The sequence below is a fragment of the Camelus ferus genome, chromosome 2, assembly GCF_009834535.1.
Source record: "Camelus ferus isolate YT-003-E chromosome 2, BCGSAC_Cfer_1.0, whole genome shotgun sequence".
NCBI lineage: Eukaryota > Metazoa > Chordata > Mammalia > Artiodactyla > Camelidae > Camelus > Camelus ferus.
This window is the reverse complement of record NC_045697.1, coordinates 113650040-113677442: the sequence shown is the minus strand read 5'-3', so window position 1 is coordinate 113677442 and position 27403 is coordinate 113650040. Positions and strand designations below refer to the sequence as shown.

The following is a 27403-nucleotide window of genomic DNA, read 5'->3' as shown; positions in this document are numbered from 1 at the left end:
CCCGACAGAAAATACATAAGGACACACTGGCCTTAGTTCAGACGACCTTAATAGCTATATAAAGGACATTACACTCTCAAACAGCAAAACACACAAGTTTTCAAGTATACGAGGAATATATTCTCCAGGATAAATCACATTCTAGGCCACAAAGCAAGTCTCAATAAATTTAAGATCAAAATCATGTTAAACAACTTTTCCAAAGTCAGTGGTATAAAACAGAAACCCCCCAACAGGAAGAAAACTGGAAAAACTACAAACACATGGAGGCTAAAAACATGATACGGTAAAACCAAGGGGTCAACAAATAAATCAGTCATTGGCGGATGACCGCAGCCCTCGCCGCCGCCCGCCTCCTGTCGCGCTCCTTCCTCCTGCAACAGAACAGAATCCGGCATTGTGCCTACGCGGCTTCCCGGAAGCATCTCCATGTTGCTAAAAGTACGAAGGTTATTTGCCAGGGTTTCACTGGTAAGCAGGGCACCTTTCATAGCCAGCAGGCATTGGAATATGGCACCAAACTCGTTGGAGGAACCATTCCAGGGAAAGGAGGCAAGACGCACCTGGGCCTACCGGTCTTTAATACCGTGAAGGAGGCCAAAGAACAGACAGGGGCGACAGCATCTGTCATTGATGTCCCTCCTCCTTTTGCTGCTGCCACCATCCGTGAAGCCACTGACGCAGAAGCGCCCTTGGTTGTGTGCATCATGGGAGGCATCCCGCAGCAGGACATGGTGCGGGTCAAGCACAGACTGCTGCGCCAGGACAAGACCAGGCTGATCGGGCCAAACTGCCCTGGAGTCATCAGCCTTGGAGAATGCAAAATTGGCATCATGCTTGGCCACATTCACAAGAAAGGAAGAATTGGTATCGTGTCCAGATCTGGCACCCTGACTTACCAGGCGGTTCACTGCTGTGTCCAGCGCAGCTCGGAACCGTGTCTGAGGACGGGCGACGCAAGACTTAAGAAACAAAGAGACAAAGTAAAGAGCAAAGATGGGATCAGGGGACTCAAGATCTCGTGGATCTAGAGTCCTGAAAGCCTGGCCGACATCATATTTATTAGGAGTACACAGCTCAGAAAAAAATACCATCAGAGAGGTGGGGCTTTGGATATTCCATCTGATAAGCACTAAGTTCTGCTTGCTGATTAACTGATGAATTTCAGGCCTATCCCTTGCAGGAACAATCACCCTCCTCGGGGTATGCAGAATTTCTAAGTCTATCCTGTTACTGCCTCCGGGCCATCTTGAGATAGCAAATACTTCCCCTGGGCTTAACCGCATGCTTTCATGCCAGAACAAAGCTCTGTTAATGGATGATCTGGCTTTCCAGGTCCGTCCATTGTTTCACCCTAAGGAAATATCTGCCCTCTTCCGTGCTCTTATGGTCAATCTCAGGCTTGCCTCTCACAAATTTTCTTTAGTAAAATTCGTGCTATAGGTCATCTACTGCGTAAAACATTAAAACAGAGCAAGCATGTGCATTTTAAGCAAGTAAGTGTGAATATAATATTTTAAGCTCAGAGAAATCTAGGTGTGGCTTGTTTTCTAGCTGCTTGTTGTCCAGCGGCTTGTTTCCCAGCAGCTTGTTTACCAGCAGTTCACCAAACAACACAAGTTGGATTGGGGCAGTCTTTGTGCATTGGCATCAGAGTTGATCCTTTTAAATGGACAGATTTTACTGACTGCCTGGAAATCTTTCTGAATGATCTAGCCACAGAAGGCATCATATCGATTGGTGAAATTAGTGGTAAGGCAGAAGAAAATGCTGCAGAATACTTGAAGCAACATAATTCAGGTCCTTCATTGCTGGTTTAACCGCTCCTCCGGGCAGAAGAATGGGTCACACAGGGGCAATCATCACTGGAGGAAAAGGTGGTGCTAAGAGATCTTGGCCCTTCAGAGCGCAGGAGTTGTGGTCAGCATGTCTCCTGCACAGCTGGGAACCACCATCTACAAGGAATTTGAGAACAGGAAGATGCTGTGAAGAAAAACAAACAAAAAGTTCCCTAGAGCTACGGAATGAATCACTGTAGAAACGGGAACCGGCAGCCGTTTGCCTGTTGACCACTCACTGTCAGCCCCTGTCATGGGTCCTTCGGTACAACAGGAAGCCAGAATGAGGCTTGAAGAGTGTCCCACATTGAGATCTTCTCACCTCACCGAATAACAGACCACCAATACACATACCATTTGACTTGAAAAATCAATCAATCAATCAATCAATCAATCAAAGAGGAAATATGCAAAATGCAAAACATGAATGCAAAAATCCTCAAGAAAATATTAGCACACCAAATTTGACAACACATTAAAAGAGCCATGTACCATGATCAACTGGGATTTATTCCAGGGATGTAAGGATGACTCAGGACTGCGAATCAATCAATATGATGCACCTCATAAACAAAATGAAGGATTAAAAACTTTTGATCAATAGGGGGAGGGTACAGCTCAGTGGTAGAGCGCATGCCTAGCATGCAAAAGGTCCTGGGTTCAATCCCTGGTACCTCCATTAAAATAAATAATCTAATTACCTCCCATCGAAAAAGAATAAAAAAAGAAATTTAAAAAATATGGAATGTAAAAAAAAAAAAAAAAAGCTCAAAAACAAAAAAAATGACAATTGAAAAAAATTTGAAAAAAAACATATGATCAATAGATATGGGTTATTTGAAAAATTCAATACCCATTTATAATAAAAACTCTCAACAAAGTGGATATAGGGGAAATATACTGCAACAACATAAAGGCCATATATGAAAAGTTTACAACTAATGTAAAACTCAGTGGTGAAAACTGATAACATGGATGTCGTCAGCTGTCTTAAGAAGAGATATTTTATTGGAGCAATAGGGAAAATAAATTGTCTTTTTGAAGAGGGTTCAAGGAAAAGCAAAAATATACAAAATAAGTACAATGTTCATTAACAACTCAAGAGAGTTTTGCTACAAACGGAAGCAGACATGTGAATATATACATATATATTTGTATACACACACGTAGAGAAAAGAAACTGGCCATGGCTAGTAAAATTATGGAAAAACAGTCACCTTTATAATGGTCAAAGAAATGCAAATAAAGAAAATGCAAAAAGTGAATCAATAAGCAAGAGTTAACTCACAAGTTCAGGCACTATTAAGATGTGCATTCAAAACCACTGGATTTTTTTTTTAGAAATCAATTTAGAAATAAATATGAAAAGTGTTAGATACAACTGTAATTAAAGTAAGAGAATACAAACATAGCACAAGGAATTACAACAAATTTACTGACAGCTGAGATGGACTCTCATAAAATAAACAATAATTACTTAAAGATGGTAGAATGAGTAACTCTTTTTGTTCTATCATTTTAATTTTTCAGATTTTATAAAAGTAACATTGTTGAATGATCAGAAGGTAATTAATAAAATATGTAAAAATTTAATCATTCCACTGATAATACAATACTATAAACTGAGATTTGAATCTCTAATGGTAGGGGAATGGTCTGTTATCGTTTGAACAGTCCATGGTCAGTAATACAACACAAGAACTATTTAAATATAGAGAAATAGTCAAAGTATAAGTCTAAGAAACAAAAAGATACTCTCTATATATCCATGTCAGTTTGTATTCAGGAGAGAGAGACAGAGACAAAGAGAGCAGGAGAGAGTGGCTTATTGAAGACAGGAGCCTTGGCTGTCTTGTGTATTGTGTAGGTTCAGTGCCTAGGCTTAGATCGGTGTCTGGTACTGAGTAGACACCCAAATTCTATGAAGACTGTATGCATGCATGCAAAGATTAACATCTTAAAACTCAAGGAAATATGCTAAAATGCTAAATACACTAATGTTGACTTTGGGCAATGGAATATTAGATAATCAATAATTTTAAAAAATGCTTTCTTTTACATCTTTATATTATGTAATGTTTTTATAATAATTATGCAAAATACAACCCATTTCTTACTCTGATCTAAAATACCTCAAGGAAAACATCAAATCCATGTCAATCTGATCTTAGGCATGGTAAAAAAAAAAGATGAATTGAAAATAACGTTTTTATTCTCATCAAAAAAAAATACTTATTTTGGAAATCACAGTGAAGTGGCTGCTCTGTTTAAAATTAAACTAAAAATATCTCTAGTTCTGTAGCAACTTCTTAGACAATGTCATTATGAAAATCACTGCCGATGGTTAATTATTGCCAGAGTTGAAATTAGTATTCCAGCTACCAACTCTTTAAAGAAACCTTAGTACCACAGAAAAGAAGCAGCAGATGTTCAGATGGCTGTAATTTTATCCTCAGCAAAGGTTATAATCAGGTTCATAATACAAGCCTCGATGAAGAAGCAGTGTGCTATAGAAGAAAAGTACATTGGGAGAAAACTCATAAAAATGAGCTCGAAATTAGTCTTCATCGCTTAGTAATTATGAGTTTGATTCATTCTTAACTGTTGTGAGCCTCAATTCTCTATTTAATAGAGATCATTATAACTGGCTTACTGGCTCATTTCAAGTATATTGTAGAATATTTGTCAGATTTCAAAGAATTTCTCTTGTGTCTTTTTTGTTGTAAGTTTTGTTGTTGTTGTTGTTGTTGTTTTTGGTGGGGGAGGGGCAGGAATCAGTCTCTTACTTTCCCGCTCTTCCCCATCAAATCACATGCCTTCAAAATTACTTTACTTCAGTGAAAAAAAAAAAAATATATCAGCTATGTTGGAACAAGTAGCCAATGTCACAGACATAACTACTATGAGAAAATTATTTTCAGATATGTGTTTACAGATTGCTTTATTTAAAATACAATTGTTTTTAAAAGTATACAATAGCACCAAATAAAATGTGACCTTCTTCATATTGTTTACTTAGTTTTACTTTATTTGAAGCTGGTATAGCTAAAAATAGTGTAAGATTAGAGACCTTGACATTTCCCATGTGGCCAGAGTAGGAGGCTTCAGTAGGCTATAGATTTTGCAGCCCCTGAGTTAGTCACCCCTTCAGCCAAAATTCTCTCTGGATCTTAGGCAGAGTGCCCACACTTCTTAAAGAGACTTCTAAACTTTTTCTTTACTAATAGACTTTTTTTTTTTAGAGCATCTTCAGGTTCATAGCAAAATTGAGCAGAAAATACAGAGTTCCACATAGCGCTCCCCACCCACAGATATACACTCCGCTACCCTCATCATCCCTCATCAGGGTGGCGTATTTGGTACAATTGATGAGCCAACATGGGCACATTATTATCAACCAAAGTCTATAGTTCACATTAGAGTTCACTCTTGATGTTGTACATTCTACAGGTTTTGACAAATGCATAATAACATGTGGCCACCACTATAGTGTCATACAGAGTAATTTCATTGCCCTAAACATCTCTTGTGCTCCATCTCTGAAATATTTTTATAGGTTATCTTCCTGCTGATCGTCCATTATACCCGCATTCCAGGAGCATCTGGATGCTCTTGAGCCTCCATGCATGCCTCGTCCTCTCTCCCTCTGGTCCTTCAGAACTACATCTTTGTCATCAGTAAGACCGTTATATCCTCATTTTCTCGGAAGGATTCCCTCTCTCCTCACTCTCACTGAAGCCAGACTACTCACTGAGGAAACCAGTTTGCCGTCACCTCAGTTGTCTGTTCTCTTTCTTGCCAGAAACATTAGGAAATATGTAAGCATAACCCTTGTTGCTTCCAGTCTGATATTACTCCACCTTCTTGCAAAAATTTCTGTTCTAATTAAAAAAAGAAAAATCTCACCTCTTGTTCAGATCTTCCTAGTGCTTAGTCGAATGTGCCTTCCTTTCATATACAAATCCCTCAAAAACATTTTCCGTACATGTTGTTGCCTCTTCCTGATTCCTGACCCCTATTCAATACATTTCAACAGGACCACCACCAGTATAACTCTACTAAGACACTTCTCGATAAAGTTAAAAAGGCTTCTATATCTTCACATACAACTGACATTTTAAATTCTTCTACTTATTTGATTATTCAAAGGCATTCAACACCAGTAGTACACTTAATTTCTTGAATTTTCCCATATCCTTCAGTCTTTTGATTTTCCTATTGCATCTTTTATCACTTCTTTCTACTTGATAACTAATTTATCCACATTGATTCGTATATCAAATTTATTTATGATTCAATGTGAAGACTTTTTAACCTTCTATACACTCTTCCCTTTGGGATGAATTCTGCCCATGGCCATGATTCTCTAAAGACTCAAATGTTTATTTCTACTTCACAAATAACTACTTTAAAGAGGAAAAGTTTATATGATATGTAATATTCAGAGAGTTCATAGATTGTTGTTGTTGTTGTTGAATTAGATATTGCATCTGGGTGGTCAAGAAAGGAACTCAAGGATGTCTTCTACATTTTTGCCTTTAAAAAGAAGAAGATATTATTAGTGTTACTTAAGAAGATGGGACAGTTTTTGAGGAGTGAAATGAGACATGGAAATGCACAGTTACTTTTTTCAATATTATATTGAGAGGGATATAATGCATCTAAATGGAGATATCATGTAGGTGATTGGATATGTAAATCTGAAGTTCAGAGAAGACTAGCAAAACTACGGTCACTTAGGAGATAAGAGGTGGAAGGCAAGTGGAAGAGGCTGAGGATAGAACCCAAGGTGTCTCCAATATTTGGAGTTCTTACAGAGCAGCAGACAAGAAAGAGCCTAGTGATTTACGAGTAACAACAAACACACTGGAAGTGATGGAAGTACAGAGAAGACATTGTACTCAAGGAAGTTGTGGCAAACTGTGTCTAATGCTATTGAAATTCAATAGATTAAGACAGATATGTTACCATTGGCTTTGACATCAGTATGCATCAACACTAACCCTGATTCAAATCCCTAGTGATTATGAACGATGAATTAGAATGGTTTAAAGAAAATTGTGGAAGTGAGGAAAGAGAGGCAGCTTAGACAAATTTTTCTAGGAGTTTAAGTCTTACGAGAAGGAGAGAAATTTTGGGGTAGCAGCTGAAAGAAAATGTGAGCTCAATGGAGATTGTTTCAAAGATATTTCTATTACAGCATGTTTCTATGTTGGTTAGAATGACACAATAGAAATGGAAAATATTTGATAAGATCAAAGTCTTAGAAAAGTTTGATAATGAGTGGGATCTAACTCATATGTGGATTGGCCTTGGGGAGAAGGAAGAAATCTTCCACTGTTAGGTCAATCTTGGACAAAGTATTTTGTACAAATGCAGATAGGTTGATGGAGTTGGTGGTAGAAAGGTGAGATCGTTTCTTAATGATTTTAGTTACTTTTTAGTGAAATGTGAAAAAGACAATGGTTCAAACTGAGGAATGTGGAGATTTGAGGAAACTTGAGGAAAGAAGTTATGTAGTGATTTACAGTCTAAATGTTTGCATTCCCCCCTAAAATCTCATATGTTGAAATCCTAAAGTCAATGTGATGGTTTTAAAAAGTGGAGCCTCTGGGAGGCGATTATGTAATGAAGCAGGACCCTATGGGTCCTTCCTGGGACAGACCCCTCCCCCATATCCTCTGCTATAGCTCCTCTCTGAGGTACCTACATAATAGTATCTGATGCACACTTTCTGAACTGTTATATAGATGCTAAACCAAATGGAAGAGGTTAACTGTTTGATGACTGTGCGTAAATAGTCCCCAGGCTGTGTGCACAAAGCTCCTGCTGTTGGAGATTAGGTAATGGGCAGAATAGTCATTGGAGAGGGAGGAGTTTGGAGTCCTATGTATTCCCTGATTTCTATCTCAGTTCCACCTTCCAGAGGGAAGGAGTGACTTTTGTCCTTAGTTAGTCTGGATCGGAAGCATCATGGTGTTGGTGCATGATGAGTACTTCTAATCTGCAAGGCTATATTATTTTAACGAGGGCATAATGAGCAAAAGGTTACATTTGGACACCAGAGATTCTTGCCTTTTCCCACCTTTGTTTGCCTCCAGGACACTTGTCACCCCAAAATGTGTGATTTCTTATCAGTCCAGAGGTTCCTGCTTTTCTCTGTCTGCCCAAGGACCCCTGTTGTTCACAAGATGTATGGTTTCCTGCCATGTGGCCCATGCTCCGTCTCTCTGCTCATATCTAGCTTTCTGCCTGCTGTAACACTCCCACCATGTGAGTTATGACAAGGAGTCTACAACCAGAAAGAGGGCCATCAGCTGACCATGCCGACATTCTGATCTTGAACTTTCAGACTCCAGAACTGTGAGAAAAACATTTCTGTTGTCTATAAGCTACCCAGTGTGTGATGTTCTGTAATAGTGGCCCCAAAAAAGCAAAGACATGATGTGGAAGAATCATTTTAGGGAAAAGGAAAAAGAATTTGCAAGCAGGGTAAAGTAAAATACTCTTTCTTTGTTGAACATCCACTTTTCATTTTTGTCCGTAAATTTTAAGTGAGTCCAGTGAGTTTTGTGATATATTTCTGTCAAGACTTAGCTTCTTCAGCTCAATTATAATGTAGATCACTGGGCTGAGCAAGGTTTAGCCAGGTGTGGATGGTAGAGGGCAGAGGAACAATGGAGTTATGGATATTTGCCCTGGAGCTGTTACAGTGGTGGGCCATGGGATCCTGGTTGGGTGAAGGATATGCAGCCATCGAGGGGTTAATAGATTATGAAATGGATAATAGGTTTAAAAAATGATACATTCACTGAAGTGGGGGCTTCAGTGAGGTCAAGGAATTTTGGAATAGGGATCACAAGTTTAAGTCAAAGTGTTACCCCAAAAGGGAAAGGCCTAGGTTCTTGACTTGCCCGAAAGAGAATTCAAATGGGAGACAAAAGCACTGTGTAGTGAAAGATTTTAAGGATTTTGTTAGCTGACTGAAAGCACACCTCCAAGGGGGGGAGGCAGGCTGATCCAAGAGCGGATGGCAGCTCGGGTATTTCCTGGTGCCCTGTCTCACACCCTCGCTTAGAGGTGGTCTCTTGGTTGATGGACAGCTCTTGCCCCTGGAGTTCTTAGTCGCGCTTGTCCCCTTTTGCGCATGTCCTTACCCATGATGCACACGGAAAACCCATGGGGGAGGGACGTCTGAACCGCAATGTTAATTGTACCACAGTGAGCACGGGGTCATGTCAGGTTAGGTCATTGTCACTTCCACACAGTTGTGGCTGTTAGGTTCTAACCAGTTTCTTGCTGGCTCTCATTTAGAGGAAGTAAAGGCCCTTTATGCTGAAGGCAGGCACACCGCCATCTTAACGGACCCTCCTCCTCCTCCTCCTCCACCTTATCTGCCCATTGCCCCCATTTGTCTAACTGCCTAAAAAAATAACAGGAAGGGGTGCTAAACTGTGAGAGTTGGGATCAAGGTATAAGGTCATGCCAAGGTCCAGGGTATGAGCGTGTGTGTACACAGCTGTGGCAGCTTCTCTCCTGCGGCGGTAGTGAGTGGAGCTGAGAGAAGGGCAGTGCTCAGTCACTGCAAGGAGAATGAAATGTTTAGCAAACAAACCTGAATATGCCCAGACCTTCTGCATGCAACTCGTCCATGTCTGTCATAGTTCTCAGATGAAGAGCACGGTTCTAAAAACCCCTGTGTTTCCCAGTCTTCACCCACCTCGCCAGCCTCATCTTAACCAAGTGCCCCTTCCTGGCTTGGCCCCAGGTCTCTAGCATCCTCTCTGGACCCTGACATGTGCTGTGCCCCTTGGACTCTCACTCTGTAAGAATCTGCTCCCTTGCCTCCTTCAGAGGTCGGGTCAGTTAGCATTTCCTTGGAAAAGACTTCCCCAACCTTCCCAACTCACAATTCCAAGCTCCCCATTGCTAGAGTTCAGAATTGCAAATTAAATGATAAAGATCATGTTCCACATTTCAAATGATTTAAAATGTCATGATGTCCCATTTTAGCGAGTATATGGGAAAATATGAGTTCTTACACATTGTTGATAGAAGTATATATGAGTCCTGATTCGAGTTTGATATCCCATTAAGTGAAAAAAGCATTTAAAACACAGGAACACCATGAAGCCAATTTTGTAATAATATGAACACTAATAAAAGTGTAATTCCAGTATATGTTACAAAAGAAGATAGGTAGAAAGAAACCACTATTTTAATGGCATGTTTTAATGGTAGCATAATGCAGACTCAGAAAATATACACTTTAAGCATTATGCTATATTAAGGTAATTCAGTTCATTATTAGATTGCTTTCAAAACTCACCAAAATGTTTAGAGTAAATATTTCTGTGTGTGAGTATTGGGTAGAGAAACTTCAAATTAGTTTCTGGAAAATCAATTATTTGCGTTGAGTAGAATTAGATCACAGACACTCACTAAAAGCCTAGACCTATTTTCTGGAAACTTCCATTGATTGTCACTAATTCAGCCACTTACTCTAATGCTATGTTTAGTTGTTCCCTGTCACCATTTAGTTGTTTTCCTCTGGCATATTGTGTGCACTCACCCTCTCAGAGCTGGGCTATTCCAGGAAATTGCCTGTCAGACTTCTGAGCATCAACTGTTCTGGGAGCAATCCGGGCTTTTCCTACATTAGGTGAAGTCAGCAAAGAGATTTTTGCCATAAAGAAAAAAAAATGATATTTTAACTAAAATATCAAACAGGTATTTTTCTAAAATAGAGAAGATAAGGGTCAGAATAGCACTTGAACCATACAAAATCAGAAAACCACAATGAATGCACATTTCAGGTCTTAATATTCACCCAGAAAAATAATCAATAAAAGTATAATACTTTTTAAATGGGAAAAACTAAAGTGAGGAAAAAAAAAAAAAAAAGAAACTGACCTGACTTTTCTCATTGTCTCTCATTCTAGTTTGGATCCTTTGCACAAGTATTTGTTTTTCCAGGTGTGGGCATGGAGATTGAAGAGGTGGAATCATGATGTACGGCAGAAAAAGCTTGGGTTTTATCTGTCATCACCTTGGGGGTCAGATACCAAGGGTATGTTGTCCAGTCACTGCCTGCCTCTAATTCCTTGTTTCCCCTCCATGTAAAGTGGAGACAGTGAAAACACCAGCTCTAAGTGCTTCTGGGGTGAGGTGTGTAACGTTCGCTGATGCACTTGCGAGTTCTTTCTCAATTGCCATGCAAGTGAACATCAGGTTATCATCATGTTAATTCTGGGATCGGCTGGGTGAAATTCTCCAAGTCTCCACCAAACCGATGTCACAAGGATTACTGAGTAATATTCTCGCTTTGTGGAATTGGAAGCAGAGAGAATACAGGGCACACATTATCAGCTGACATTTCGTTGGCATTGTCCCGATGGCAATTCTGGTTGTAGGGAGCTATTCCCCCACAGTACTGTGAATGAAGGAAAATAATTCTGCACTGGAGACCTTGCCTTTGAGAAGGAAGTCTTCCATCTGGTCAGGGCCACACAGAAAAAGAGTGAGGTTAAAAAGCAGTTTCTTCTTTATAGCACAGGGAACGATATTCAGTATCTTGTAATAACCTTTAATGAAAAAGAATATGAAAACAAATCTATGTATGTATATGCATGACTGGGACATTGTGCTGCACACCAGAGACTGACACATTGTAACTGCCTGTACTTCAATTAAAAAAAAAAAGAGTTTAACAGCTCTTGGGGAGTGATGGAAATGTGAGCTATCTTGATTGTGGTAGTGGATTCACTGGTGTACACATCTATCAAAATTCATCAAATTGTACATTTGAAATATGTGTAGTTTACTGTACAGAAACCATGTCTCAATAACGATGTTAAAAAATCTGAGTTTGCCAAAGAGAAGACCTGCAAGTTCTGTACTGTTAGTCTCTTGTGGGAAGTATCACGTTTATAGTTTATATGAAGTGCAGTGTTTTCATTCCATATTAGAATAAAAAGAAATATGGTAAACATAGGTGAAAAGTCAGATTCCAGACAAAGCTGGAGGAAGTATTAAAAACACACAAATAAAGAGAAATTGTCCCAAAACTCACCCAAACAGAATCTACTAGTCAACATCTTTAACTGTGAGATTAACTATGAAATAGCCAAGGCTCTCTACCACATGCAATGAGAGAACATTATAGACAGTATCCATCTTTGAGGTTGAAACGTAGCAGGACACTGAATAAAGACTTCCAGGTAGTTCAAAGAACAAGATTATTCGGATTGATTGAGAAGCATTTGAATTTATTTCTCTGGGAAGCCTGTCTTTTTTGTTGTTGTTGTTGTTGTTGTTGTTGTTGTTGGAGATAGAATAACAAAAAATACTAAGCAGGACGAAAATAAAGACCCCAGAGAAGGGAAATTATAAGCAATGTGTACCTATTTTATAAGGAAAGTCCAAATTCAAATCATCTCCCAGATTCTGTAACATTCTTTCATTATCCTGCCCCCCGTAGGGAATAAAATGAAAAGGGAGTTCCATTACAAGTGAGTTACAAATGAGTGCCACGTAGATGTAGTAAAATGCTTATTATCCCCAAAGGATATAATTGCTTTCCACGTAATGCAGTGATAATAGCAATTGGAAGGGAAATTTTCAAAAATTCTCTCATTTTATGCTAACATGATGCAGGTAACCATGACAACATTTCCTGACAGCCTTAATTTAAATTGCACATTCAGGGAAAAAAACAAACAAACAAAAAAAAAAAAACCCAGATTGACTCCAGAAAGGAAATGGATTCATCAACGTCTACATAAATCTAATTTAAAGAAATACTCTATACCATAATGGAAAGGTTTCATCCAAATTATGATAAAATACATTTTAGTTTTGTGTTCAACCTTGGCAATGATTTACTTACTCTCAAAGGTATTTATTCATGGTGATTCCTAAGGAACAATCAAGAACTTTCTATCACTTTTCTACTCCCTAGAATGTACACAATGAAGCTGTGCTCATGTGATGTAAAATTTTAGTATATTAAAAATAAAAGCAGGGTCCAAAGTCACAATAGTTTTGAAATGAGGATTCTAAGCAATCCAAATAGCTAGTTACTGCTGGCACTGCCATCCAATTCCCTACATCCACGAAGAAATGTATATAGATGGAGGACATTTTCACAAATTCATGTATATTATATCTGTTAGTGTGTATATATATGTATATATATATAGCCTCCAAATTCATGTATTGGGCTGGACTCAAGCATAAGCTCATTTTGACTCTTTAGAGTAAAGAGTTTATATTTGAGTCACACGTAAGCAAGTTCCTTCACCTTGTCTTACTTCTCATCTCCTTTATATTTCTATTTGTCCTTACAAACTAGGGCACCTTTTTAGGCTGAATCTTATCACATTAATGAAATAGGAAGAGCACAAAGAAGGCAGAGAATATTCCCAAGTACATTTGATTTTAATCATTTCCTTCAGAATTACAACCACTACTGCTGATCTGAGCCTATCATTTCTTTTAAGTTGAAGTATAGTTGATTTACAATGTTGTGTTAGTTTCTGGTGTACAGCATAGTGATTCAGTTATTTATACATATATAAATATATATATATATATATATATATATACACACATATACACACACACTCACATTATTTTTCATCATAGGTTATTATAAGATATTGGATATAGTTCCTTGTGCTATACACAAGGTCCTTGTTATTTATTTATTTTATATATAGTAGTGTTTGTCTATTAATCTCAAACTCCTAATCTATCCCACCCCCTCTTTTCAACTTTGGTAACCTCAAGTTTGTTTTCTATGTCTGTGAATCTGTTTCTGTTTTGCAACTAAGTTCATTTGGGTCATTTTTCAGACTCCACATAAAAGTGATATCATATGATATCTGTCTTTCTCTGTATGTACTTTGAGCATCTCTAGTTCCATCCATGTTGCTGTAAATGGCCACCCTATCACTGATGAGTCTTTGTCTAGTACGCCTTTGTGTATCACATCAGCCTTCTCTTTTTTGGAAGACAGAAGTAGCAAGCAGCATCCTCGAATTTCTCCTGACAGTTGTAAAATTTCACTAAAAATATGGATGATTGCCCCTTGTGGACTAATATTTAAAGTAATGTTTTATTGTACCTCCTTCCTTATATTAATAGCATCTTTCAATCAGAGACTAGGTATGTAAAAAAGATAAACAAGATTATACTGTATAGCCCAGGGAAATATATACAAGACATTATGGTAGCTCACAGAGAAAAAAATGTGACAGTGAATATATATATGTTCATATATAACTGAAAAATTGTGCTCTACACTGGAATTTGACACAACATTGTAAAACGATTATAAATCAATAAAAAATGTCAAAAAAGTTAAATAAAAAGATAAAAAAGTATACATGGGAAATGTGACCATAGATCATCCCAAAGAACAGTGTGAGTGCTTGTTAAAAACGTGGAGGGATGGTTGGATAAACTACCTTCTGCTGGGTCCAATTAAGTCCTTCAGAATCTCCCAGGCTGACACCAGGTGGCTAATCAAGAGTCAAGGAAAAAGAAATTCTGAAATGTCTCCTTTGTTATTTCACACACACTGGCCCAAATTCCCTATCGTAACTGAAAAAACAAACCCAAACACTGTTGTCAGAGACAACAGTGCCCTGGCAAGGAGCAAGGACTCGGACTATTTGAGGAAAGTTGATTCACTGCATTTCACTTCGTTGTGGTGGAGTGCTTTTCACTTGTTTTAATCAAGTCTGTGATTTAGGGACAGTTGAAAGCAGCTATCAAAAATACTGTCACTTCATTCAAGGGTTCTCAAAATGTCAAAGTCTCTATTTAAACTTTCACAGCTTTACTCTATACATAAAACATCAAAAAAATTTAAATATGTGTAATTTCACATGAAGTGGTGCACATTAGTATCATAGTACTACGTTCAAGGGCCCATTAGGCAATTAGAAGCTTATAGAATTATTTGTAATATTTTCTATAATATGTGACTTATATCTCTTTTTTTTTTGAGGATAAATGCTCTCCATTTCTTACTAGAATCAAAAGCCATTTAAAATGACATATCTTTTTATATTACAGTGAGATCTAAACGTATCATCATTCTTTAAAAGTTTTTTTTTTTACATGATTATACGTTTTCAAGGAAACTCACAAAGGAATTTGTAGAACACTGATTTTTCATGGAATTTGGCCAGTGCTTTTGCACCAAAAGAAAGATTATTCATCCTACTCTACAAAATCTGTTGTTTCTATCACATATTTAATTTGGTTAAAAAAGTCTAACTGATCTATACCACATATTTCTTTGTGTCAAATACAAATTTTAAGAAGCAAATTTTAGTGGTGTATCTATTATCTTATTCAAGTGCAAGAAGTCCTGAAATTTCTGTAATGGGACAACCGAAATTTGAGACATTTTGCCAGTGTGTACTAGAAGTGCAGTTATAAGCCTTCTATTTGTGTCAGTGTTTTGACATTTCTGGTGGTTATCTTGCCCTGCACTGCACTCATAATAAAGGTTTTTTATGTTTTAATTTGTTTTGTTTTGTTTCCTTTTTGGTTAGGTTATTGTAACTATAAAATTTAAATAAGGGCATTAATACAGTTTTCACTTAGATATCCATTTTATTCCAAGAATAAACCATTTGATGATGATGGTCCAACTGCTACTCAGTTGGTCTGATATGACTTCAACTCAAGTGTATTCAATCTAGATGAATAACACTTGCCCAAGTGTCAAATTGAGCAGTAAGAGAAGCTATTAGAAAAAGTTTAAATTTCAGTTTAGGTGGTCAACTTTGGTGCTGGTGAAATAAGCATCACTCCACATTGTTTTCAAATCATGACCATCTGCTCTAAAATTACGAATCTCTGGTTAGAATATAGAGACTGGCTAAGAAAGTATCTGTAAAGTTTCAGCGTAGAGTCCTTATCCTCAGGTGCCAAATGCCATAGAACAGAGGCTCTGTCACAGGCTCGCTCCCGAAAGACACGGAGCAATTTTCAAACCTCTCTTCATAGACTTAGTCCCTGTATTCAGACCTGTGTTTGAGAGACGCAAAGTATACATCTGTTGGTGGGTTTTTCTGACCTACCCAGTCATTTTTAAAAGCAAAATTGGGGAAGTGGTTCTTGAGAAACTGAAGTCAATGACCTCTGGATGTCAACCACGGTCTACCATTACCGAACTATCCACATAGTGACTTTAAGAAAAATAGTAAAAAATGTCCCATAAAAGTGGGCCCAGAGTAGGGCTGGTGGGGCCAAGACTGGATTTCAGGGGCCCTCACTTGGCCCCTTCTGGTCATTATAACTTGCAAAACCCAGGCTGTCATTGTAGGCAATTTGGGATTTGTAAAGGCCAACACCCAGAATAATCCTCTCAGCAACTGAGAAAACTAGGGACTTTTATTATTATTATTATTATTATTATTGTTGTTGTTGTTGTTGTTATTGTTATTGTTATTGTTGTTATTATTATTATTATTTTATTATTTTAGTTTTGTTAAGCAAAAATTGACACACAACACCATATAACTTTAAAGTGTACAGCACAATAGCTTGACATATTGCAAAATGATTACCACAGAAGTTTAGTTAACATCCATCATCTCATATAGATAACAAAATGAAAAAACAAAAACAAAAGAAAAAACATGTTTTTAACTTCTGATGAGAACTTCTAGGATTTACTCTCTCAGCAATTTTCAAAGGTACCATACAACAGTGTTAACTATGGTCACTGTGGTGTATTTGACATCCCCAGTATGTATTTAGTTTACAACTGGAAGTTTGTACCTTTTGACAAAGGGGGGACTTTAATCTCCTTGAGAAGAGCTGACTAATACCATCAGTCTGTAGATGTATGCATGTAGACATGCACATAGAAGTGTGGTCACAGACAATTAGAGATAATCAGTGCATTTCATACTGCTGTCATTGTAATAAAGCAATTGAGATAGATGCTTGCCCGAAGGGAAGGGCAGGGTACACAGATATGTGGGGAAAGAAATATTCCAGCCAAGGGCATATGGGATGGAAATGAGAACAATGAAGACTATTTTGAGAAAAAATTCAGATAAGCTTCTGAATTTGCTCCCTTTAGGAAGGTGCTGAAATCTTGAGATAAATTATCAACAAATTAAAAAAAAATAGTTTTAATAATTCTAATTGCTTTAGTCTGTCCCTTTTACATGCACCTTGCTTAGCAGTGCTTTGGAATCCAGTTGTGCTCTCAAAATTGTTTATGCTGCAAATTTATCACAAAAAATTCCCTGCTAAAGGAAATAAAATTTTGTGTATTTAAAACTCTGCCTATGATTCCTTTTTCCACTGAAAAATGTTTTAGAATGTGAATTTTCAAATATATAATTATCATTTTAAATGAGATGATTTAAAAAAAAAGAAACTATCACATTATGGTAGAGCAAACTTTGTTTTGCTTTAATGACATTATTTCACTTAACTTTCTGTTCTTCCCCTTGTCCCCTAAAGTTCTAAAGCGTGGTTCACTGTGGCAGCTGCTGTCTCTACCCAGAATCCTTCTCTCCAAATGTTTGCCAGGGTCGCTTCTCATACTTCAGACCTCTACACAAACAGCTCTGTTCAACGAAGTGTTCCTTGACTATTACTGAGTCTATTTAAAAATGCAACTTGGCTTCTCCATTCCCCTCTTCCTTTTTCCCCCCATTTTAATTGTAATTGTCATGCATGACAGTTACGTATGTTTTATTTATTACTCTGTCATTCAAAAGGCAGCCCATTGGAAGACATTCCACAGGGCGTAAGAATGTAAATTGTTCTTAACCACAGAATATTCTGGAGATATTTTCATACCTCTCAACAAAACAACCAGTGAAGAAATTATTCCCAAAGGCTCTTGTGCATGGGAGGCTCATGTGATCAACTCCTGACCAATAGAATGCAATGGTCAGATGAAACGCTGCTGAAATCTCTTTAAAACAGGGCAAGACTATTTCACCCTTGATTTTTCAGTTCATCTTGCCTGGAATAAGAACTCATCGCTGGAAATGGAGCAACTGACTTATAATCATTATGTAAGAAGTGTGAGGACAAAGCCACATGCTAAGGATGGTTGAGCAGAAAGACAGATTGGACCTAAATCATTGATGCTGTTGGCACTAGACTTCCCTTTTGCGGACTCCCTTGTTATGTGAGAATATCAGCCCCTCACCTGATTAAGCTATTGTTATTTGGGTTCTCTATTACAGAGAGTCAAACACAAATCCCAGCCAATGCAAACCTAAAAAAAAACAACTCACAAAGCGCTGCCTTCTTCCTGAATTCCAAATGATCCTCTGCCTGAGAGCTGCACTCTAGAATGATAAATTTTTGCCATCAGTTTACATAGAAAATATATTGCACAATGTTATGTATTTTATTTTATGATCAATACTTTACGGAGACATAGGAAAGTTGCATAACTTGATAGAAAGAGCAAGCCACCAGGATTAGAATGTGCACATTTGACCTAAAGTTTTGCTAATGGGTAGCCCAGGACTGCAAAATGATCATATAATCCCTCTGTGTCTCAGCGTCGTCCTCTGCAAAATTATGAGATTGAACACTCATTCCTCTGAAGTCTTTTCTAGCTCTAAAGCTATAGGATCATTTCTGGGCTGCTCGACACCTTGAGCTTCAGATGGTGATTGTAAAGGTCTGCATTAAGAGTAATGCTGTGGAGTGAAATTAGCCCAGAATGGCCAACTTTAATTTAGATGATTTGGTTCCTCTTTCATCCCCACAAAATACAGTGTGAAGGCTTTATGTTGGCTATTTAATGCTTTGTTCACCAAGTTAGGGCGCCATTGTAACCCTTCCTAATGACACCTGCTGTCTTCTATTGGTGATTTTCTAAACTATTGCTGGCAGATTGGATTGTGCCCGCTACATCCATTTTTAGTGCATGGTCAAATTGACCCGGTGCAATGTCTTTGTTGCTGAGAGTGAAAAGTTGTCAGGTATTTGTCAAAAACTATTTGTCAGACTGAAGAAGAGCTGAGAAAATCTAATTAGAAACATTTTATAAAGCAAATACTCTGAGTCATTCCCAAGCTGTTTTTCAGTATGACATTCTAGAAATCTCATGCCATTGCCTTATGAAATGGCGATTGCACTGCTGGAAAAGTGACCTCCAAATTTCCACCTTCTTTTGTACCAGCTCCATCCCAAAAGTCCAGGGCACAGTGTGGCACAGAGTAGACATTCAAGAAATAGTTTTTGAATTGAATTTCATAAAAATGATTGAGTTCTTACTATTGCCTCTTGGGAAGAAAATTGGCTATATTTAGGGCAGATCGTTCCCAAATTTAAAAACAATGCCCCAATTGTATTACCAAACAGAAAGTCAGTCTTCCCATGAAACATAAAATACATGTTTTGAGAAGACTATATTAAATATGTTTGTCTGATTTTTGTTCAAGTTAGAGTGACTAGAAGTGAACTCGATGTCATCACAAATTTTCAAGTACATAAATATTAAATGGGTAAATTGTGCTTTCTTCAGTTGCTAGCATCCAGGACTTAGCTCAAATACATGGGCATGAATGGGGGAGTATGAAGAAGAGTTAGACCTAATTTCCCAGCGTCTGTCAGAGCAAAGGGTGCTACATGGGTGCTGATAATCAATCAGGAAGGTTGTAAATATAATGAGGGTGTATCACTGAGATGCAATACAGTTTAGCCACTTCAGTGAGCAAAAAGGGCAGAGAAGTAAGATGCTGATTGAAAGGGTTTATTTCAAGTTAAGAATTGATTATAATAAACATCTAGTAGTGAAACAACACTGCCCTAAATTAAAAGTCAATTAGCAAAGCCAAGTCAAGATAAAGGGGGGCTATTATAGGCTGCATTTTCTCATTATTCCAAGGGACATCAACTATTATTGAAATATGGTTTGATATTTTATTAATTCTTAAGGATCTAGACCTAAGTTACTTGCTCTATAATGGAAGGAGATTAAATTTGCTAACATTGGGTAGTTAAAATCTTCCTCTCTAGGAAATCTACACATGTTTCATGATAACGTGCCCAAAGTCTTTTTTTAAAAATCCCATGTTTGAAGTAAAAGATAATAACACACTCATAAACATAACACACATGACATTTTTTAAAACTGAAGTATAGTCAGTTTACAATGTGTCAGTTTCTGGTGTACAGCACGATGTTTCAATCTTACATGTACATACATGTATTTCTTTCTACGTTCTTTTTCAGAGTAAGTTACTACAAGATATTGAGTATAGCTCCCTGTGCTATACAATAGAAACCTGTTGTTTATCTATTTTATATACAGTAGGTAGGATCTGTAAGTCTCGATCTCCCAATTTATCCCTTCCCACTATGCTTTAAAGATACTGATAAGAGGAAAAGATGGAGAAACATCCTTTCTGAAGGATCATTTTGAGAGTTTGGGGGTGGAAAATTGAGACTGAGGGAAATGTAGAGAAATGCAGGTGTGTAAACTCCTTTGGGGGAGTCTCCCCCATATCGGGACTGTTGTCTCACTGGGGTGGATATGACCCTGCTACTCTGGTCCACATCTATCCTTCTAACTTCCTTTCCCATCTCTCCCTCCAGCCACCTGGGCTTTCTTGATGCTCTTGGGCATCACACTTTTAACTTATGGTGTTTTCACTCTTTGCCCTCCAGTGAGAATGCTATTCTACCATTATCACATTAGTAAAGGCTTCAGCGACAGCCATATGTCAAGTAGCATCCTTCTGGTTTGACTAAGAATTATCACGTTAGGTATTAATTTACTTCTGACTGCTTTTGCTGTAGAATACAATCTCCATGAGAGTTAGTTACATTCTGTTTCCTCCACTGCATATCCACAATACTCAGAATAGTGCCTGGCTTGTAGCGGCTGCTTCAGAGATGCCACTGGGATAAATAAATGAGTGTAGCCTTGATGTTAGCTTAATCAAAACATGTTGTGCTTCTGAGACAAGCCACTCCTTCAGTGTTAATTGCCATGATGCTAGCTGACACTCCAAGATCTTTCCGATTAAAATAGTTCTGTTCGGATAATTTTCTCCCATTGCAATGTCTCCTTTGATCACCTCTCTGCTAAATTTTGGAATTCAAGTCCATTTTAATGAAGAACTTAGGTTCAAAGCATAGCCCTATAAGACATACTGAAGCTTACATAACTTGATAGACATTTAGGCTGCAATAAGAAGAATATAATGCCATTTATTTCTTTTCTAAATTGATATCAACTCTATTTTTAAAATTATATCTAACTGTCAGTTTCTGCTGGTAGTTAATTCCCCTGCCTGCAGACCCTAACAATCAAAGGAGGAAAGTGTTACCCACTCAATGGTTCAGTAATTATGAAAGTAGTTTATCTAAGCAAATTAAAATATATATATATATATATATATATATATATATATATATATATATATTAAAGACAATGTTTTTTAAACGTAAACAACAAAAACCCCCGAACAGTAGTGTATTAATTCTCTTGAACTTTGTGTTAATCTTTCTGAAATTGTTCACGGACCCCTGGTTACTTTTCCCACTTCATTTATTTCTATTGCCCCTCATTACAAATTAAATTCTATTTACACGGAACTTCTTTCTACTCCTCTAATGGGCCATTGTCACTTTCATCAGCCTATGGGAACGTTCTTGGGTCACAACTTAAACAGGCTCTTCAGGAAGCCTTCCTTGATCTCAGAGGCTGGGATTATTTGCCTCCTTAACTGCTCTCATAGAACCAATGTTCAGAACTTCCTTAGCCAGAAACTTAGGATATTGTAATTGTCTTTTTAAGAGATACTTTCCACCCTCAGAGACAATAGATTCTAGAAAGCCAAGGACCACAACTATGTTATTCACAGTTAGATTGCCTGTATCTGGCTCAATAAATATATCTTTAAAAAAATGAACTTGGGTAAGAAAGGAAATTAGACAGATATGTTTAGTAGGATAAGAAATTCTCATATATTACACACACATTTGCCTATAAATTTGGAAACGTGCTTTGGATAATGTGATAAAAACACCTTGTCATTTCAGTTTGCCTTTTCATCAAGATCTAGGAAGTTTCCCATAGGAGGTCTGTGGGTAGAGCATATAACTGGTATTTCGAGCACAATTATTTTATCATAAAGCATAATCTTTCTTCTTTCACACAAATACTCCTTATGAGTTGATAGGGGAAGGCACAGTCCTTGCTTACGTAACAACCATGATGCAACCTGAAACCAGTTACCAGGATAAATAACAACTGAACACACCAATAAAGTGCAGAATTAATTCATAAGTTTTAAGGAAATGCACCACACAATAAGGGAGTAGTCAGAATGATATAACATTAAGTACTGTTATTTTGTCCAAAATATTTACTGAGTGTGTCTCTGTGCAAGGCACTAGGCTAGAGTTGTGCAGAAGAACTAAATCTCTGATGAGAATGTAAACGCTCATGCAGACACATGTCCCCACACATCTAGGCTGCGAGGTAGAATGTAACACGTTTCTGAAGAAGCAGATAAATTTCCTTCTGAGTTAGCAATGAGACAGATCAGTTCTTGCTGAAAAGATCAGACTAGATGAATTTTCATGGATTTGTGGTATTAATTTCAATCTTAAATGAGGAGTGATGATAGAAACAGTGAATAGTCTGTGAAAGTTGCGGCTGAAATAGAGACTGTGCTGATGGGAAATCTGGGAAGGTGGGAGATATATTTGGGAAGGTTGAAAGGTGTAGGGGTCATGCAGAAATAGGACTCATAAGCCATAAATAAAAGCTTGATCTGAAATGGCAACAGTTCTGAATAATAGGATAATGATTTTGGATGCAATGAAATCATGTTGAAAGAGAAGGTATGCAATTAGAGTTTTTGCGTTGTTTTTTTTTTTTAAGTATAGTCAATTACAATGTGTCAATTTCTGGTATACAGCATAATATCCCAGTCATATATATATATATACATATATATATATATATATATATATGTATATATATATATAACCCAGTTTCATAGCACAGACCAGCACTGGGACATCCATATAGATACATACATACATATATATACACATTATTTGTTTTCATATTCTTCTTTTAAAGCACATTTTATTCTTATTTTACTTAAGAGATTTCTTAATGGGAGTTTTTCTTTGGAGAATTTTTGTTTTAAGGCAGAAAAAAATTAGAAACTAATGGCAAGGTGTTTAAACCAGTGCTTCTGTTAAATGTCCATGGCTTGTTGTAGCAGCAAGCTCAATAAACCTGTCAAAAAATTAAGTAAGAGCTTGTTAAAATACAAATAAATGTTATCCTTTCAGATAGCTACTCATTTAATTAAGACTAACAATAAAAGAAATTATCTTTTTTGTGAGGGTTGAAGAAAAGGTTAAAATCTCAAGGAGAACAATATAACATTCAAGCACATCATTGTATCAACCACATTAAGGATGTATCAAGTACCAGGTAAATGGAAAAACAGGGTTTATTCTAATTTTAGTCTTCTTGTTCGTCTGTAACTTTCCTCTCTGACTTCCACTACCCACTACCAAGTTACTTACTTGTTCAACTCCCATTTACATGTAAAGCAGTTTTTTAATTGTTAACCTGTATCACCATGAGGAACAAATCTTCCAATTTGAGCCTAGTGTTTATGTACAGTTACTTTTGTCTTTAGCCTGACAGGTTCCAGTCAGAACACCGTTTTCTAGAGTTACTTGTACTTTGTAATGACTATGAATAAAACTAGTATTAACATTTGTCTGCAGGTTTTGGTATGAACATAAGTTTTCGAAGCAAACGAGGCATTTACAAAAATGATGAATGTTTTACCAGGAGGAATAATGAGAGATCTAGGAACATGATAATCTATTTGTTTGAATTAGATTTTAATTGCAAGAGACAGAAAACCTCCGTTCTGTAAACCACAAAGAAGCTGAGTTTTCTCTCATGGTAAATTCTGGAGATGTTGGTCCCCAGTGCTGGTCTGTGCTATGAAACTGGGTTTCTTCTTTTCTACTGATCAGACACTAAGGTTTCTTCTGTTAAGTGACCATGGATGCCCCTAAAGCTGATTCAGCTCCAGCCTTCACGTCATCATTCTAGCTAGCAAAAAGAGGGAAAGAAAATAAGACCGGCATGATTCTCTATTTCAGAAAATTCCCAGAATTTGCATACATCACCTTCATGTACATCTCGCTGGCCAAAACTTAGTCACGTGGATACATCCAGCTCCAAGGGAATATAATCTTCCTCTTGCCATTTATGTTTCTGCCTAAAATTTAGAGAGTACTAAAGGAGGGAAAAATAATTCTTTTCCCTTTTCTGGTGGCTACAACATAAGCAGGGTAGCTGAAGCTTGTATAAATAAATTTGTCCACAGGAGGAATTTAGGAAGAGAAGCTCACATAATGGTTTCTATGAGGCGTAAGGATGGAATTGTGAGACAGCAGGTGCCCGTGATTAGGCACTGCCAGGGTACTTCTTGAGACACAAATCAACTTGTTCTCTTGCATGCTACTATTATTTAAGGTTTTTATCAAAGAAAAACCTAATCCTAAATAATACAGAGAAAAATCAGCTGTCTCTTCCATAATACCATCGACCAAATTCCTACCCCCATAGAGAGACTTGTTTTGAAATTTTTCAAAATCGAAATTAAGACCAACTGGCAAATTTGCAAATAAACAGGTGTTTCATAGACGGCTTCCTGGATGTCTACTATGCGCCAGGCACTGTGTTGGCCGTCAGGGATACCGCACGAGCTAATCTTAACATGGCTCTGCCTTCCTGAAATTGTCTGTCTAGTTTAGGGTAAATATTTTAATAATGTCATTTTACCCAAAAAAGTATATGTGTATTTTGGAAAGTTTATGAAAGAGAGGAGGAGAAAGAACTTTCAGGGTGACTTCCCCACATGTGAAACTGGCAATTTCATCACTACTTACTGTTGGTTTTCAGGCACAGGCTAGATGACAGCTTAGGAATGTGGTGGTGAAAATTTGTCTGTGGAAAACAGACCTCTTGAGATTGAAGATCCCACAGAAATCATGCCTGGATCCTATGATGTGTAATCTTATAAAAATTATTATATAAATCCTAAAGACGTTTAAGGAATATGTTCTAAATGCTATGTTTTAGATACTATCTTATATATCTTATTAAATGTGTTTGTATTTTAGTTGATGAGTACCTTGATCAATTTCACTGTATTAAAAGGAGCATCTTTAATTCCCAGCGCATTCTTCAGCCCCTTCAGGAGTTAGGATGTCTCTTATCTTCCTTAGTGAGGTTTGATGCAGGTGTGACTTATATTAACTACTTGACTTTTATGGGTTGCTCAGTCACTTGTTTGGTCTCAAACTGATGTTCCTTCAAACCTCTAGGAAGCCAAGTAATTCCAAAACAAAGATATTCCATCCTGGTTTGTAATGTAAACGATTTGGGGAATTCAAAGAAAGCAGCATAATAACCTGATAAGGTAATTGCCTTACTAATTCTGTAAGGTTTCTCATTCTATTGAAATAGCACAGAGACTCACAAACAGCTAATGTGAATTTTTAAAAGCATTCTGCTGCAACAGTAGGGTGAAGATATATACTGATGTGTTCTTATTATCTGAGGTTAGTGTCTTTGCTGTCTTTAAGTGATCTAATTATTCCACATTCTAAAGCTATTTGAAATTTAGGTTGGCAGTCAAAAGTAGCTTAAAAGTAATCCCTGATTTTATTTTCAGAAGCGATTTTTTTTATCTTCAAACACCTTCCTGTAGCATTTCATCTCTCTCTCCAAGTAGTAGTATTTTCTCTTTACTAACTATGAAATAAAAAAAAAAGTGACAACGTGATGAGTTGACTTACAAATGAAGATCTAATGCATAAAAACAAATTAAGTGGCAAAATTAGACTAAAGGCTTGAGAGGACCTGACAGTATAGATATTTCTGAAAGCAAAACATAATCTAAATTAAGAATATCCCTAGTTTGAGAATTAGAGATGGTGGTGTAGGAAGATCCTGAACTCACCTCCCTCTATGGACACAACAAATCTACAATGACGTATGGGATAATTACATCAGAAAGGGACCTGAAAACTGGGTGAACAAAGCCTCCACAACAAAGGATAAAAGTACAGCATCAAGATGTGCAGGAGAAGTAGAGACATAGTCTTGTCACAGAAAAATTCACATCCCAGACACAGGAGTCCACAACTGACAGGGATCACAAAAGGTCACATCTTTTCCCTAAGGAGTAAGGGATTCAATTATCACATCAGTCTCCCTAATCCCTAGATCCTGCACAGGAGAGACAAGTCTCCAAATCACCTGGCTTTGAAAACCACCTGTGACTACATCTGGGAAATCTACAGAACTAAAGGGAATGGAAAACTTGCTCGTAAAGGGCTCACATGCAGACTAACATGACTCGAAAACTAGTGCAAAACACCAGATTAAAGAACTCATGGACCAGAGGTGATGGAACATAATTATTAGTCTTGAAGTGTCTGCTGGAGAGGCAGGAAACAGTTGGGACAGAGACACTGGCAGGTGACACTTTTGTTATTTCAGGATACCTGCTAATATCAGCACTGGTTGGTACCATTTAAATTCTTTAGCCTGTTAGTGCCAATGGATACACCCCTGTAAGAGTCCCACCCACTCTGTTCCTCAACCGAACCGCACTGCCAGCTGAAGGATAACCCTGCCCACCAACACATGAAAGACTTGTGGAAGGTCTGGAGGCTGGTCCAGGGCCAGCCCAAGCCACCAGCATGCTTTAGCAGCAGCCACAACCCATCACAACAGGAGGACAAACATAGTCCACATAGGGGACACCATTTGAGTGCCTGGCTCTGGTGGCCAGATGGGATTGCAACATTGAACCCTACAGAATATCTCCTAAATAAGGCCACCCCCTCAAGACTGGGAGAAATAGCTGATTTACGTAGTACATTGAAACAAATGCAAAGAATTAGACACTATGAGGAGCCAGAGGAATATGTTTCAACTGAAAGGCAAAACTTCAGAAAAAGAATGAAATGAAGCAAAGATAAGAAATCTAACCCAAAAAGTGTTCAAAACAGTGGTTGTAATAATGCTCACCAAACTTGGGAGAAGAATGGATGAACACAGTGAGATTTTCGACAAAGAAATAGCAAATATAAGAAAGTACCAAACAGAAGTTAAAACTCAATTGAAAAATACACTGGGGGGGGGGGTTTGACATCAGACTGGATGAGGTAGAAGAACAAATCAGTGAGCTAGAAGACAAAACAATGGAGTTGATCCATACATAGCAACAAAATGAAAAAAGAATCAAGAAAATGAAGATGACTCTAACAGACCTTTGGGGCATCAACCAAAATAATTTTCACATTATAGGGGCCCCAGAGGAAAAGAGAGACATAAAGAACCAGAAAAATTACTTGAAGAATTAGTGGCTGAAAATTTCCTTAAACTGGGGAAGGAAACAGGCATCTAAGTCCAGGAAGCACAGAGTTCCAAATTAGATGAACCCAAAGAGTCACACTCCAAGATACATTATAGCCAAAATGGTAAAAGTTAA

The 27403-nt window shown here is 37.5% G+C and overlaps 1 protein-coding gene across 1 annotated transcript in view; it reads left to right on the top strand.

Moving 5' to 3' along the window:
* The first annotated feature begins 326 nt into the window (after positions 1–326).
* LOC102511557 (succinate--CoA ligase [ADP/GDP-forming] subunit alpha, mitochondrial-like) overlaps positions 327–27403 on the top strand; it is an 89232-nt gene continuing 62155 nt past the window's right edge. Inside the window, exon 1 of the mRNA XM_032466747.1 lies at positions 327–956. Within this exon, the coding sequence (XP_032322638.1) occupies positions 327–956 (630 nt within the window). The remainder of the gene's footprint in view (positions 957–27403) is intronic.